Source organism: Cryptomeria japonica, unplaced genomic scaffold (assembly GCF_030272615.1).
Source record: "Cryptomeria japonica unplaced genomic scaffold, Sugi_1.0 HiC_scaffold_914, whole genome shotgun sequence".
In the NCBI taxonomy this organism is placed as follows: domain Eukaryota; kingdom Viridiplantae; phylum Streptophyta; class Pinopsida; order Cupressales; family Cupressaceae; genus Cryptomeria; species Cryptomeria japonica.
This window is the reverse complement of record NW_026729620.1, coordinates 17,738-34,861: the sequence shown is the minus strand read 5'-3', so window position 1 is coordinate 34,861 and position 17,124 is coordinate 17,738. Positions and strand designations below refer to the sequence as shown.

Below are 17,124 nucleotides of genomic sequence, written 5' to 3'. Positions count from 1 at the left end.
TGAGGCTTTCATTATATAATATATCTCAACAAAATAGAAAAATGAAAGCCTTGATATCTCTAGCCTTTCTTTATATATATATATATATATATATATATAAAAGCTAGTATATTTATATTTAATATTTTATATAATACAACATATTTTATTATATGATGATACGGAAATTTAAATAATATAATATAATATTGTGTGTTTCTATCTATATATATTAATTTATATAATACAACACACCTAAAAAGACATATATTATTTTATAGCTATATAATATAACATATAATAATATTATATTATATTATTTATTACTATTTATTTTTAGGTGGGAAAATTAAATAATATTATAATAAATTTAGGTGTGTAAGTTATTATTTTTTTTTATTTTTTTAATAATTTTTATATTTTGATAGGAAAAGTTTTTACTTTCTTTTTAAATTTTTTTTATATTCACTATCGTGGAATCTGGAGGTGTCCTTGCCGAAGCAAGACTAATCCCCCAGTGTGTACAACCCACTCACAAGGTAGCAACACACACAGAGTTAACATAGCCGGGGACTCGAACTCAAGACCATGGGGAGCATACCCACGCCTTAAGTTGCGATCCACGACCGGGTGAGCTAGGGCCGAAGCCCTTTCTTTTTAAATTTTAGTTTTAATACCTTCTAATATATATTTTTTGATTGATAATAGTTATATTTTATTTATTTAAACTAAAAAGTACATTTGCATCAAACTTCCAAAAAAGAAACCACTCCCCCAAACCATCCCCAACCACCATCCAGTCCTACTGTCTAAAACAATGGTTTTTCAAAATGTATACTGCTCGGACCCTACCCCACCCCCACATAATCCGTAACAGAAATTCAAAATACGTCATGCCAAAAGTTGGTCGAAGAGTTTACCGTTTACAAGAAAATAAAGTTTTAAGTTTATCGATTAAAAAAGAAACATCTAAACAAAAAGATGTGCCCAGAAGTACCCTGATTCAGTGAAATCCTCATCCTCATCTTCCCACAAAGGCGTGTGAATCTCCAGTTCTTGCTTCTGCATCTTCGGCCACTAACCCTCGCGAAGCTGGTCTTTCTGTCTCAGCATCGCTCCCACCTGCCGCACCACCCACTACACCCTGTCTTGCCAATTCCGCTAATAATTTTCGCGTAATCGGCCTCATGTATCTCATCTTCTCTGCCAATCTCACATCCCCACCCTCCTTCCGAATTACATCTTCGATATCCATAATCTAGACAAACATTGTCAACCCTTCCCATCCTCGCTTCACGTCTTCTTTAAAACAAACTCAAACTTCCTCACAACGACGAAGGAATTGAATTCACGAGTGTCTCACCCGCAACTCAACCAAATTGTAACCTAAATCAAATAGTAACCCTAATAACCTTAAACATACTTAAACATAATTGAATGCTAAAATAACCCTAAACAAAATTGAATAATAAACCCAACTCAATGATAACCATTACTTAATTATATTTACTATTTTCAATTATAAAATAATTTAACATTTTTATTTTAAATGATTTATTTTAATTATATTATTTATTTTAATTAATTATAATATTATATTATATAAATTGATTATTATATTATATATAATTAAAAAAATGGGAATGGGCCTCAGCTAGGGCTACGAGGCCCATTCCCCTTCTTTTAAATTATATTTTTAATAATTTTTTAAGATTTTTTTTTAATATATATAGTTTTTTAACTGTAGTTTAATTATATTTTATTTTTCATTTTTTAATATATTTTATTTATATTATATTTCTTTTCTTTTTTAAATATATTAATATTAAAATAAGTAATAATATTGATATATTATTATTTATTTATATAATAAATTAATTTATAATTATTTCTAAAAAATAATTTAAATTATTTTACTTTCCAATACTAATAATTTATATTGAGTTGATAATTGATTAATTATTATTAGTAAGCGTTACCTTTACAATTAAGATTAGGGTTAATGCTAGGGTTAGAATTAGGGTTAGTATGAACAATTATGTTAATTTAATTATTTACAATTACCATGAGGATTATAATTAGGACTAGAGTTAGGGTTAGTGTTAGTTAATGATAAGAGATTTCCACAATCCATACAATAGATCAAAAGTTGTTTCTCAATTAAATAAATATTTGTGTTAGAGATAGAGTTAGAGTTAGGTTGGGATTAGAAATGGTGTTATGGTTAAGGTTAGAGTTGGAGTTATTATTGGGATAGAGTTACAATTAGTGATAAGATAGGTATAAGTTTAGGGTAAGGGCTACAATTAGAAAGTGTTAATTTTACAATTAAATTTACAATTAAATATAGAATTAGGTTTAGGTTTAGGGTCACAATTATAATTAGTGGTAGTTTTAGAATTAGGGATAGGGTTAGAGATAGATTTAGAGTTATGGTTGGGGTTAGAAATAGCGTTAGTGCCAAGTTATGGTCTGGTTAGTTAGAGTTAGAATTAGTGTTAATTTTAAAGTTGGGGTCAAGGTTAAGGTTAAGGTGATTTATAAATAGTGCTAGAGTTAGGCTTAGGGTTGAAATTGGGATAAAATTATGATTGGTGTTAGAATGTTATATAAAATTATTAAAGATATATACACTAAACTTAAAATTAGATCTAGTGTTAAATTTTTATAATGTATTAAAGTTATATACGCTAGTGTTAGAATTTGTGTCAATGTTAGTGTTATAATTTTATATAGATTGTTAAGCTTTCTTTTTGCTATGTTAAAAGACTACTGATTTATTAATTGAATATATTAAAAATAAAAAAAATAATATATATATATAATTTAAAAGATATTAAAATATATAAAAAATAAAGAACACCGACAACCAGGGAGAAAACGGCGGCAACGGCAAGCCCAATAAAACACGGCAGAAGCAAAAAAATGCAAATGCGGGGGCCCCACCGTATCCAGAGATTAGATTGCATTGCAGAGGATAGGCGATCTAGCCAGCCTTGCCACCCACAATAACATTAAATTAAATTACGTACGCCTAAAATCGTTTCCAACCTAAATTAGATTTCGCAGATCTCTCTGGATCGCACTTCTCACCCACAATTAAATCAAGCGCCGCCGAAATTAATTACGGAGATTGGTTGGTCTAAATAGATTTTTTGGGGATCTGAATTGTAAGATAAGTGTTGCGTGATCATGATGTAAACAAGTGATAGGTTGGTGTACAAGTATGGCAATCAATCATACTACTTCAGAGCTTTATGTACTAGTTTTGAAGTTTTTTTTTAAGTATTGTTTTATTATTATTATTAATAATATTTAAGCCCATAGTATTTTTGTATGGGGGTTTGCTTGTCGGAAAAGTGTCAGCCATCCGGAAAAGGCATCGGGAAAAAAGGCGGCTTATAGTTCACTTGTTGGAAAGTTGCCACTTGCTTGGCAATGACATTTATTTGACCGGACACACATTCATAATTACCATTTATTACTGCCAGTTGGAAACATTACTTCGCATGTTGCAAACTCGAAGGGTTTATTTCGCCGGGCATCAACTGGGCAATGGCATTTATTTCACGTGTTGTCTTCGTAACACCTGTACACTGCAGGTACAGGCCAGTTCATCATTTGCTGATGTAACAATTAAGAAGCACGGAGTAGGGATTTAGCTCGTATTGTTTTTTGTTTAGCTCAATTTGAAGCAAGCCCTTGCATGGTGTTCTCACAGCATACATTGCTTCGAAAAACTCAAACAGATTGAAGAAGGCACATACGGGTAACTTAAAAATTTTATTCTCCCTTCATACCCAATTGAGTGGAATTCTGTATTTGTTTATTTTATTATTCAAACTTGTAATTAGATTTTTAGTTTCTTCAACCTTTCATGGATGGAGCCCTAATTCTGTTACAAAATTCATTTTGTGGTCTATCAATAATTATGGGATTCAAGTGGTAATGTTCCCTTCATTCGCAAGTAAGTTTTTGTTTGTCTTCCTGCATTTCATCAACGAAACCCTGTAGTTAGGGTTTTTGCTTTCCATGATTAAAGGCGCAGTGTTGTCTCAGAATTCGTTTTGTAGATTTATAACAATTAGGAAAATAAATTGTAATGTTTCCCCTCATACGCAGTTAACTAGAATTTGTTTTTTTAATGCATTTTGTCTGCGAAACCCTGTAACTAGAATCAGGATAAAACATTGAGCACATTAGATGTTGTTGTATTGTCTTAACTTTCTTCTTCTGTTTGTGTTTGCTGGCGTCAGTAGGCTCAAGCCCTTTACCAGACTCTATACGTCGCCAACTTCATCGACAACTACCGACAGGAGCTCGCTAGATACCCTGCTTTGACTACAGGTTAGGTTCATTGTTTGTCTGATGTCATTGCCAGAGCTTAATTTCCTGCAAATCTACAAGTTTGATTATAATATGTGTGCATTTATATTCAATTTTGAGTCCGAATTCTGAGTTATGTTGAATCTATAATCCGCCCAATTCGTTCATGTTAGACTTTGTTGTGCAGAAATCTTTCTAGTCCAAGATTTAGAAACAGAGTATATATATTGTGATCCTTGTCTTCTACAATTTCGGCATTTGGATCCTTAGTTTGAAAATTTGTTTAAAGCATGAAATCTTTAGAGGGTGACTTATTTTTAATTGAGGTTTGAGTGGATTCAAAGAGCCGGAGAATTCTTTCCTCGCCACATAAAGTTGGAATAGTTCTATGATTTACAGCAGATTCTGTGGCTCTTCCAGTACATAACATGTCTTATGGAGATCTGAATATGGGGTTTTGCCATAGTTTTAGGTTTATGTTTATTCCATTCAATTAGCTTTTAATACCAGACAAGTTTTCTGTGGATTTGAATTTTGGGTTTTATCGTAACTTATGTTTTATTTTTTTATATCATACCATTCAAGTAGGCTTTCAATGCTAAACATCTGTTATGATAATTTGAATTTGGGGCTTTGCTACAATTTTGCATTTAGTTTTCATCAGCTCAAGTATCAATATCTAACATGCCTTTAGGATTTGAATTTTGGGCTTTGCTATACTTTTGCATTCAGCTTCATTCCAGTCAAATTGAGCTTTACAATATCACACATGTCTTCCACAGATTTGAATTTTGGGGTTTCCTATAATTTTTCATTTAAGTTAATTCCATTCAACTAGGTTTTCTGTAACCATTATAGATAGACTTTCAACATAACCGACAAGTGATCTCCCACCAAGGATCTCATATGCACAACAATAGAAGAATTTAATCAAGAATACTATATTTCTTCTATATATAAAGATTCTATTTTAATTCATCAATGCAATACTGTGCTTATCAGCAGTGTTGTTTGACAAAGCAAGCTAATGTAGTTGTGAAGTACAACACATGTAATGCAACTGATTTTGAATTGTGCTTATCAACAGTATTGTTTGTAGAAGCAAGCTAATGTCTACATTTTAGCATTATTTCATATTGTAAACAAATCACAAGTTGTTTGGATAGTAGAATAGTGACAATGTAGAGTTTGAACTATAGATCATGGAAGAGCCAAATGAAGAAATTCATAAAACTAAAAATAGTCATAGAGCTAAACTTATGAAATCAAAGGACTGATCTAATAGAGCTAGAAAAAGAAATAGAAACAAGAAAATTGGTCACCATACCTACCAATGTCATACAAAATGTGTTAGCAGAGACGAGGCACATGAACTATTTGTTGAATGCCATAAGATTTTCTCATCGATTTTTAACAATAAAAAATAAAAAAATAACTAGCATTTACTGTTTATTCATTATATTTTTGCTGGCATTCTATAAATTTATTGTTAAAAATTAGCTGATAAATCCTTCCAAAAAATTAAAAGAATTTCTTTGTGTTTTATTCATTACACAACATTCAAAAAACAAATGGTGTGCCTTGTCTCTACTAACACAGTTTGTATAATGTGTGTAGGTACACAACAAGTACAACCAATATACAATATTACTAGGATTCATGCTTGAGGAAATACTTTTTGAACACATATCTTTGGCTATAGGTATGGTCGCTGCTTTTCTTTTTCCTATTCCTTCATTAACCTCTAGAACAATGCAAAAAACAATTTTAAGCACCCATTGAGGTGCACTTTCTATTCTTATCTCCAATTTTCGCTAACTAGAGAGATGTCAAAGCTATAAATAGTTGGTGCTTTTATTTCTACATAATCCGAATGTTGGTTATCCCATTCTTCATTATAGACTCTTAAAGATTCTAGCTGCACATGGAAAGCTGGTTGTCCCAACATCTGCATAACTAGTTTGTATTTAGTAGCCAAAACGGATAAACAAGTAGTCTTAAGAAGGCCACTGGAAACCAATCTCTCTGAGAACATTTCAACCTATATACAAAAAATCAACCTTAGCAAATGTATTTTCTATGTTCAAGGTTGAAATCATTCCAATTTTCCAAAGTAGTCTCTTTCCAGTTTCTCATATATTTTTAATTTGAAAACTGCAAATACACATTGAAAATTGCCATACCCATGTTGTATTACTCGCCCAAGTTTCTAACTCAATATAATTGAAGAGTTTTTGCAATGGATCTTATCATAAATTAACATGGGCTTGATTTCACTATGATTTATTCAAGTCCAAAACTTTTAATTACTCAACCACTGAGTTTTCCTATATCAGTAAATGATATAGTACACAGTGCAAGACTAGCAAGCCAAAGTCATAAAGTTTACTGATGTAGTGCACAGTGCAAGACTGGCAAACCAAAGCCATAAAGTTAAAAACAAGATCTGGACTCTTAGAAACTTGGAGCTAATACCATGCACCTCTGACAGTCAATCAATTTAGTTAAGGTGTGGAAACATAAATTTATATTTCATTTCTTTGCCATATAGATGACTCAAATAATTTTATAGGAATTATGTGCAACCACCTTCCTTCTCTTGTTGAAAGATTTACCTAGGAGGTGCAGCATGAGAATCTCCAAACACAACTCCACAAGTCATGACAGATCCAGATATTGATTCAACAACAACTTTTCAATCAACTCCATCCTCTTCTTCGAATACGAAAATTACTAGCACCAAGAAGGTAATTTAATTCACTCAAATAAGAAAATGGCATCCAAGCATCATCTATTCCCGCCTCACTTGTAAAATCTAATACTGCAACCCAAGAAAATAAGAAGAGTAAATGACAGATTTTTAATTGTTAGTCAAGAACTTTTGTTTACAACTTCGAATAATATAATGCAACGATTACTATATAAATTGACCTCAGAAGCTACTCTCAGCTTAAATGAATAAAATTTACAATTATGAATGTGTATGTGTGAGCATACCTTAAATAGCTACACATTTTAAGTTTTGGGATTTATTTTTCATGAGCACCATGAAAAATATAACAAGCCAATTAAAAGGCAAAAAATTTACCTTCAATTTGCACAAACTAATAGGGAAGAGCTGAACCAAAAACATAATAATATCAATCTATCAAGCTTTGAATTATACACAATGTTTCTAAATTAATTTATTCAACCTAAATGCATGGTACCTATTAGAATGCCTAGCTTTATAATTCCATATACTAAAGAATTTGTAAGCTGTTTTAAGAGTGGGGCAAACAATGAACAGTTTCAAGAATAAGTGATGCTACAGGTAAAGCTAAAAGTTTAGAAACCTAAAAATGGTATGGCATCAAAACTATCTCTGAAAATAGCCAATGCTTAAAGATGAAGAGATCAATGCCGTACTCTAACTTCATATGAAACTTCCTATGAATAGTTTGCTTTATCGTTGTTCAAACAAAAGAACAATAAGAGTTTAAAAAAATCCCAATAGAATAAAATCTGGTATGAATACTATGTAAGGCTTACATCAGAAATGATAAACTGGCATTTACCTGCAGCTATACAAGTATTATGAAGACAACAAATGTGAAAACTTTTTTTTCCCCTACTTTTCATAATTAAATTAAAGAATTTTTCATTTTCAAACATAGATTATTTTTAGAGACAGTTTTTTATTGTAGACTTTTTTTATGTACTGCAACTTCATATATAGGTTATAGTATATTCTGTTAAAAGTATGATATCTGTCATAATGCCTAGCTTGACAGCACAATGTTCATATAAATTATTTTCCCATTTTCCAGAACTTGCCTCTTTCAAGAACAAGCCATAACCATAAGCGTTTTGAAAATTTTATTGTTAAAAGTTACAAGAGAAATCCTTCCAAAAAATTAAGAGAATCTCTTTGCGATGTATTCACTATATAGCATTCAGGAAACAAATCATTTGCCTTGTCTCTACTAACATATTTTGCACATAATGTGTGCAACAAGTGCATAGCAATATACAACACTGTTCCTCCACCAATAGTTCTGATTCTATCTGGCCACAGCTATAATGACTGGTTTCTTAGTTTTGATTGATGCTTGTGCTATCCATTTAGCATTATATTACAAAATAATGCTATATTTAGTTCCATTAATATTTACAAAACACATGCGCAAGCTATTCTATACAAAACAGATTTACTCCAATATATTCACTAATATTTCTTGCATTTGGTAGGGACTCTATACAAAACAGATTTACTCCAATATATTCACTAATATTTCTTGCATTTGGCAGGGACTCTAGCTCTCGCAGATCTCTTGTTTGTTTACATCCTTGCTGTTTTTTCGAAACTAGCGTTGCGTTGACCGAGGTGTTTCTTTACTTGTTTACATCCTTGCTTGTTTTCCAGTCATTTTGGTCATTTTATGTGAAGTGTAGATCCACCTTCTCCACTACTGCATTCGTAATCTTCTGTTGGACACTTCTTTGCAATTTGCAGGTGAGTGAGATGTTTTTCTTTGTGGGATCTAAGCCTGGTTTTTTTCCCTGTTGTTTTCTTTAGTTTTCTCATGTAATGTTTGCTGCCTGTTTCGGTTTTTGCAAGAAGAAGGTGATTTCTTTGCCCTGTCTACGTTTGCTGAATCAAAGGAGAAAAGGACAGAAGCTCTGAAGATTTGTTTCAAGTTTGCAGGTGAGTTCCCTAAAATGGTTAGTATTGTAGCTTATTGGCATGAATAGACTGTGAACAGGTGGTGGAGTTGCTGAGGGAATATAAGAACCTATTTCCTAAGAATTTAATACAGAAGGAGCTTACCCACTTTGTTCCTTATTTGTTTCACGTCCAATAGCCTACAATAAAATACTAATTCATCAGTATAGCTGTTGAATAGGGGATTTCATATAAACGCATTGCTTTTGGAGGGAAGAAAACATATCTGGTAATACAGATGATAGAACATAGTTAAATTTAGAGATATTTGTCAAACTCAAAGACATCCAAATATAATTGTTTTTCCCACACATATTTACAGGATTCGCTGAATCAAAAGCACACTTAAGACAAATATGCTATACTAATATATTATAAATACATCACAAAATAACCAACAGGGATGTACCCCAATGTTATTAACAAGTTTTAATACAGGGTCTCCATGAAGGCAACAGACTTCCATGAACTATTCTATCAGCCAAAAAAATAATATACTCTACTGTGATAATAAAATCTGTATAGTTCTGTTTAACATCACTGTATAAGAGGCAAATTTAAAACATGCATGTTTAGTATGTTTTGAAGTTGCATAACTTGCAGATACCTTTGTTCTTAGGGTTTTATCGATGGCTAAATCCGCCCGTATTGCCCTGTGGTTTTAACTTCTACGCCAATTTTCTCGTAGTTTGATTATTATTTTATTTTGTTTGACGATGGTTATCTTGATACTTATGACTTTTAAGCTCGCTAAATTTTAGAGAAACACTCAGTACCACAGAACTTAAACATGATAATGGGTCACTAAGATGGTAAGATGACATCATATTTCAATTCTTTTGTACATTATTTTAACATCAGCTTTTTAATGGTTATTCAAGTGGGTTATGCCCCTCTCGCCTTAAAAAGTAAAGCTTGCGAGAAACCAATCTGATAAAACATCCAATGCAGAGTCAATTCATTGTTTGTGAAACCCAAAACTCATACACAATTTTTTTTGAAGTATTTGTGTTGTTTTTTTTTGCAAATTGACAGTTTACATTGAGGTGGTGTATACATTTCTTACCTTGCAATGTAAGAGCTATTAGAAAGTGCCCTTAAGAGTGATATCTCCCTTTGTGTGCTGACAGAAACTCCCTCATCATTATTCTCGATCTTGAGCTTCTTAAGCGCGAAAAACTGACCTGTGTTACTGTCCTTCACTTTGTATACCTTACCATAAGTTCCTTCTCCAATTGCTCAATCTTCTCCAAGTTCTCGTAAACTTCCATTTTCTTTTCCTTCTTGGAAATGGCCATAACTCCGAAGATTGCAGGTTTTGAATTATGAAAATCTACTTAAGTTAAAGCATGAAGGAATATTTCTATAGAAGAAGAATGGACAAAGAATTAAGAGTTTTAGGATTTGCCACTTAGACCTTTGTAGTGTTGAACCGTATGTCTTCCAGTGAAAAAAAAATACAGAATATCAAAAGACGCATTTATTGACCATTTAAATTTAAATTCGGACAGCATAGCATGTCTTAAGATTTGTGAATTAATTATACCCATCGATCGCTACGAAACTAACCCTCCAACTAAATACTCTGAACATCGTACATTTAGGAAGCTATGAAATAAATTTAACTTTGTTCGCATTTTATGTACAGCCTTAAATGGCCGGCAAAACCAAATACAAAATTCATTCTATTTCATTAATTTCATCTAATGTAGCTTATCACGTCGGAATATAATTGTTTTTTTCACACATATTTACAGGATTCACCGAATCAAAAAGCACACTTAAGACAAATATGCTATACTAATGTATTATAAATACATCACAAAATAACCAACAGGGATGTAGCCAACTAAACCTAAATATTGAACATTTGTGCATATATAAGTAATTAGAAATTTACTGGGGTCTAAAAAGCATTTATTGTATCTATGCAGCACTTGTTTTATCGCTAATTAGAGCGTTTTCTATTTTTCCTTTCACTAAAACTCTTTGAAAGCAGACAAAGATATTCCAAGTATTCTTGATAAGTGCTTGTCTTCTAACTATACATATACATTGCTGATTGTAACTTTGAAATTTCATTGCGATCTCGTTGGACTGAATATTTCCTCTTGATCCCAAGTGCAATATGACTTGTGCTTACCGTTAAAATATATTCACTTGTTTTAATTGTTGTGACATAGACTCACTATTTCACCGTTCAAAACCCCATTCCTCATCTCTCAAACACAGTGGCCACCATGTCATCTCCGATGGCCTCTCCTGCTGCCTCGCAACAACCTTCTACAGAAACTTCGGTGAGCTTGTTTATACATTTGTTTTCTCTTATTCATATTATTTACAAAGATTATATCTCTATTTGTTCTTTAGTTTTCCGTAGACTTCTCATCCATCAATGCAATTGCATATACCAACATATGTCGCTGCTTGAACTATTTTTTTGCATCTGTTTACGTATTTATATATATAAATAAATTGAAACAGATGTTCTTTGCATTGTCCTTGTGCATTTGTATGCTTCAATACATCAATCTATAATCTGTCCATGCACACCAAAAAAACACCTGTAAACAAAAACACACATAGCTAGTAATACAAATTGGAAGCTTAAAAAAAAAAAGGGCTGTCGTGCCCATGCCAATGCGTATGAATGTACATGACCTTGTGTATCTATTTGGTTGTCTTCTATTATCCTTGTAGGAAGTGGAACTACATCTACAATTGACCCCACATGCACTGCTCTGCATCAACGCTGGGGATGATGTCCCCTCTCCAGTGCTTCAGCTTTTGTCTTTTGAAAAATTGATAGACGATGAAAATGACAATGCCCGGTATAAGGTTGTTTTGTCTGATGCCACACACATGCAATTGGCGATCCTCCCACCTAAGTATAGTGGCTTGCTGCTTTTAGAGACATTAAAGATTGGCACTATCCTATCATTGACAACTTATGCTTGTAGAAATGTTTGGAACTCAAGGTATGGCCCTCTATATGTTATGCTGGTTTGTTCTTGCCTTTTCAAATCTCCCTTTCCACACTATCCAGATTATTCAACCTCTTATTTTGTTCATTTTACAGGACTATAATAATATTCAGCCTTGCTGTCAAATTTACCAATTCTCCATTGCTTGGGAAACCTAGATATCTGTTTAAAGAGCAAGAACAACAAATGTTGGGTCGAGACACACCTGCCACAACTAAACGATCCCTTAAATTTGGAATTCACCTCCCACCTGTGCAGCACGAATCTTCTGTTAATATTAGCCCGATTAAAGCCTTGAACCCCTTCCAAAATAAATGGACGATAAAGGGGCGTGTGACAAACAAGAGGAAGATGCATCAATACAGTACACCAAAGTCCACTGGCCAAGTATTTAGCTTTGACATGATAGATGGTGAAGGTACTGAAATTAGAATAACTTGCTTTGGCGATGTAGCAGAAATGCATTATCATAGGGTTGAACCAGGAACATATTATACTGTGTCAAAAGGTTGTGTTAAAGAAGCTAACACTAAATGGAATAAGCTTAACAGCCATCTTGAGATAACTTTGGACAACAATTCAATATTGAAGCGTTGTGATGATGTTGTTGAAAGTGAAGCAAATAATTCTCAATTCACACCAATCAATGAAATTACATACTGCACCAACAACACTTTAGTTGATGTTATTGGTATTGTAGTTGCTGTTGGAGAACCCTCATTAATTCGCAGGAAGGATGGAAGCGAAGTAACAAAGAGAATTGTAAAAATAAATGATGCCTCAACTTTTACTATTGATGTAAACTTATGGGGAGAAACATGGCAAGGGCTAGGTGAAGATTTGAAGAGCATGCACACAAACCAAACAGCTGTTGTCCTTGCAGCCAGAAATGCTCGTGTTGGTTATTTCAATGGAAAGGTGGTCAACACAACCACAGCAACAACTCTAAATATAAACCCTTCTATACCTGAAACAGAGACACTTATGTCAAGAGGAAAGATTTCAGATGCCCTTTTACCGCTATCGTGTGTTGCTGCCCAGCTTAACTCACAATACAGTAGGATGACAATCACAGCTCTTTTAGAGCGTACAAGTGTTCTCTCTGAAACAGTTGAAAGTACTATTAGGGCTGTTGTGAGAATCATTAAAACTGATTCTTTTTGCTATCCAGCCTGCCCTTTGAAATTCAATGGAAAAGAATTTAAAAAGAAATGCACCCAGCAAAGTGATAATCAATGGTTTTGTTCAAGATGTCAAACTGCTGTGCCAGAATGCAATTACAAATACTTATTGCAGATGAAGCTCCAAGATCATACAGGGGCTCTTTGGGCTACTGCCTTTGATGAGGTTGGCACAAATATACTGCAAATATCTGCCAAGGAGCTTTACATGCTGCAGTACGATTTGACTACACAAAAAACACCTCAGTCCATTATCAAGCATGTCCTTTTGTCTTCCTTTGTTTTCACACTCTCTATTACAACAGACATGTACAATTCAGAACCCAGGCTCAAAGCAACGATAACCAAAGTTGCCAGAATTGATTACCAGGCTGAAAGTGCTCTTCTGCTTGCAGAGATTGCTCGGATGACTACAACTGCATAGTTCCAAACCAATTGGATAGTGATGCTTTCCACGTGCCTTTTGATCTTCATACAATATATAGCTTGTTCCTAGTTTTTAGTGGTCATTGACAAACGGAACTAAATTATCGGTCGTTGTCTATATCAACACTATCTAAAGTGCTTTTTGGGGTGCCTAGGACTTTTGGTTTTTGACATTGCTTTTGTTCTGTCATGCTTCCAATCATACAAAAACAAATCAAATGCAGTTTCCCTTCTTTCCAGCTTATTATCTTACATCCTTTTGTGCCTTTTTATGTTATGTAATTATTGAACAACCATGTTTTCCAAAAAAACTTATTTTTTATAACTATATTTATACTATGCTGTACAAATATGATAAGAAACAAACCATACAGATTACACATTGACGCAAATATTAAAACAAGAACCAATAGCTCCAACCTATGTTGTTTTAACACATTTCCTGATCTCAAAATCATGATTTCTATATTGTACTATTTCACCACGCTTTCCCTGCCCATTTCAAATTATAATCTGCAATGTCAATATCTTGTACAATGTTCTTTTATGTTTATTGTTATTATATATTCAAAGCATTTTGTTGACCTGTCTCTTTCTTTTATTGTAATATTTTGAATCCTTTTAGATACGTTTTGATGCTTGGTCCAGACACACTTATTCTTCTCATTAATGTTGAACTGTAAATTAAAATGCAAGTTTTGAGCATCCAACAACTTTCATATTCTTCTTTGTATTCATTCAATTTATGTAAATGTTTGTTGCCTTATATGTTCTCTCCAATATTTACTGCCATGCACAAAGATAAATATCTCCATTTATGTATCACGATATACAAAGATACCTATAGATTTCTATGTCCATTTACATATATTTCCATACATGTACATGCATACATATGGTCCTCCACAGCTGCATACTCACATACACACAACCATATATGCATCTCTATACATGTACATACAAAGGAAGGCATTCACAACAGATATATATACACATGAACAATCTTATATATCTTGAAAGTTATGTGCCTGCATACGTAAGTAAATCCATCTGCAACATCTTTTTTATGTGCATGTATGCACCACTGCATAAATGATTGTATGTATGTGCTTGTGCTTCTGTATAGAAATACGTACACATGTATGTGTATATCATGAAAATTGGTATATACATTTATAAAGAAAAACCATACAAACACATTTTGACATAGCTGCAAAGTACCACACACCTATAAACATGCTCACACAAAGGAAGCCACTCACGGTGCATAGATATGAACATGCACAACATTGTGTCTCTTGAAAGTTATGTACCTACATATGTAAGTAACCTTGTCTCTAGCCATATTCTTTTATGTGCATACATGTCTCAATGCATGTATAGTTATCTGTATGGTCATGTGCTTAATCTTTGTGCAAAAGTATTTAACATGTGCAATTCAAAGATTGCATCAAACAGAAGTTTCAAATGTAACTATATAGATTACAACATAGACACAATCTTTACCGGTTGTTTCTTGCACACTCAACATCTTATATTCTCTGTTCATTTAAATTGTCTTAAATATTAATGCAGAACACACCAGAAGGATGCAATCTTAGGAAAGCGAAAAAAAGAGAACAAAATTGTCGCTATTATGCACAACATAGAGAAGAAATCTCTAAAAAGCGTCGCCTGGAGCGAATGAAACACAAAATGCTCTTGCCTACACCTGCACCATGCGACACCCCACAGATGATGGATTCAGATTCGCTTATTCTGAATCAAAGCCTTCCTTTCTCATCTGGCCGGAACAGTATTGTATCACAGCAAATACAACAACCTTCATTGCATAGTAGCAAACTACAACAGAAACATGTAACACAAAACAAGTAGCCTCTATACCATCAGACAATATTGCAGCCTACAACAACACAACCATGCACAACAAATTGTTTCTCTTCTGTACAGTACATTCAAACATTGCAAGCCTTCCGCCATCGCATTGATTCGCTGTCCATGCTTCAAACATGTAGTATTTGTAAGGAAAGATATATTGGAATGCTGCTACGCGGGAACCAACAACATATTATTTGTTCAAGATGCTTTTCTGAAAATGGTGTTCATCGTTTCTCCTTGGCAAATAACTTAGACCCAGGCGAGCAACCTATTGTGTTAAAAAAACTTACCCAAGTAGAAGAGATGCTTATAGCTAGGGTTGCTCTTGTTTTGCAAGTCAGACATGGAAAAGGTGGCCAATACAAATATTCTGGTCACACAATAAGTTTTCCCCAAGATATTTCAGAAATAGCAAAGCTTTTGCCACGAAGACTAAAAGACCTTGAAGTTCTTATTGTCCACCGAAGTAATATACAAGGCACAAAATATGATTGTTATGTGAATAAATTCCATGTTATGGATGCATTGAGCTATAAAATACAACATGACCAATACTATAATGATGTTGTCATAGACTTTGATGCTGTCAACCTGCTTCCTAATACTACAACAGATATATCAAATATGCTACACTCTTTAGAAGAACATACTGATGTATCAGGTATTCCACCAACAGAAGACCTTCTGGACAATTGCAATGAATATGATGCAAATATGTCATCGTCTTTTATTCCAAAACTGCCTACTCCACCCCGCGAACTAGATATAGTTAAAAGAACCTTGCAGTTAGATGCTAATACCAATAATAATATGCCTTGGCCTGAAATAAACTTGTCTCCGATAAATGAATATAATACAATAGGCTTGTTAAGCATGGCATTCCCAACCCTTTTCCCATCTGGAGTTGCACTTCCACTACAGCCACGTATCAAGCATGTTCATTTACATGAATATGCTCTCCACTTACTTAGATATGCTGATCAAAGATTTGGGCAGCATGTTAGATTCCGGTATTATATTTACAATCTAATTATGAGACATCGTTCGCAACAATCTGCAGCTATCTTCATTAGAACTAATTTGGGAGAGTCTATCCCAACCACTATCGAAGCACTCCATGGACGATTGCAAAACACTCCTGATGATCAGCTGCCTAATCAATTGTTGCGTTTTGGTGCAACACTTCGAGGCACCCGTGCATATTGGCGTAAATCTAGAAAAGAGCTTACTGCAATGATCTTCCAATTGGGGCCCCCAACACTGTTCTTTACGTTAAGTTCAGCTGATACCAAATGGCCTGATTTGCATAGGCTTTTCACTGAAAATGATGGCCAAACCACACAGTTTACAAGAAAACAACTTACAGACCATGTGATCTGCAATCCACATATAACAACATTATACCTTCACAACAGATTTACAATATTTCGTGAAGAAGTTATTCAAAAGTTGTTCCAAGCAAAGGATCATTGGTATAGGTATGAATGGCAACATCGAGGCTCAGGCCATATTCATGGCTTCTTATGGCTCCCTGGAGCACCAAATATGGAGACCATCAATTGGACAGATGATAATGAGGTGCAGATGGCAAAAACTTTCTTCGACCAATATGTTTCTGCTTGAAATCCTCGCATTGCAGCAGACC

At 33.6% G+C, this 17,124-nt stretch overlaps 2 protein-coding genes and 1 long non-coding RNA gene across 3 annotated transcripts; all 3 read left to right on the top strand.

Annotated features, from left to right (window-relative positions):
- Positions 1-4,225: 4,225 nt before the first annotated feature.
- Positions 4,226-11,381, top strand: LOC131050542 (uncharacterized). The gene is made up of 3 exons (XR_009106967.2): positions 4,226-4,326; positions 5,923-6,007; positions 11,194-11,381. It is a non-coding gene; the product is annotated as an uncharacterized LOC131050542 (long non-coding RNA).
- A 263-nt stretch (positions 11,382-11,644) lies between these two features.
- On the top strand, positions 11,645-13,599 carry LOC131050535 (replication protein A 70 kDa DNA-binding subunit A-like). Its single transcript, XM_057984737.2, has 3 exons — positions 11,645-11,662; positions 11,711-11,988; positions 12,090-13,599. The coding sequence occupies exons 1-3, from the start codon at positions 11,645-11,647 to the stop codon at positions 13,597-13,599; spliced, it is 1,806 nt and encodes a 601-aa protein (XP_057840720.2).
- A 1,571-nt stretch (positions 13,600-15,170) lies between these two features.
- Positions 15,171-17,102, top strand: LOC131050536 (uncharacterized). Its single transcript, XM_057984738.2, has 2 exons — positions 15,171-15,458; positions 15,552-17,102. Exons 1-2 carry the CDS (start codon positions 15,171-15,173, stop codon positions 17,100-17,102), a joined length of 1,839 nt encoding a protein of 612 aa, XP_057840721.2.
- Positions 17,103-17,124: the final 22 nt, after the last annotated feature.

Bases quoted from the DNA above. Each gene is read 5' to 3' on its own strand.
- LOC131050535 (XM_057984737.2), top strand. The intron at 11,989-12,089 runs GTATGGCCCTCT...TTCATTTTACAG, and splicing joins AGAAATGTTTGGAACTCAAG to GACTATAATAATATTCAGCC.
- LOC131050536 (XM_057984738.2), top strand. From the start codon at position 15,171: ATGCAGAACACACCAGAAGGATGCAATCTTAGGAAAGCGAAAAAAAGA. The intron at 15,459-15,551 runs GTAACACAAAAC...TCTTCTGTACAG, and splicing joins GCAAACTACAACAGAAACAT to TACATTCAAACATTGCAAGC.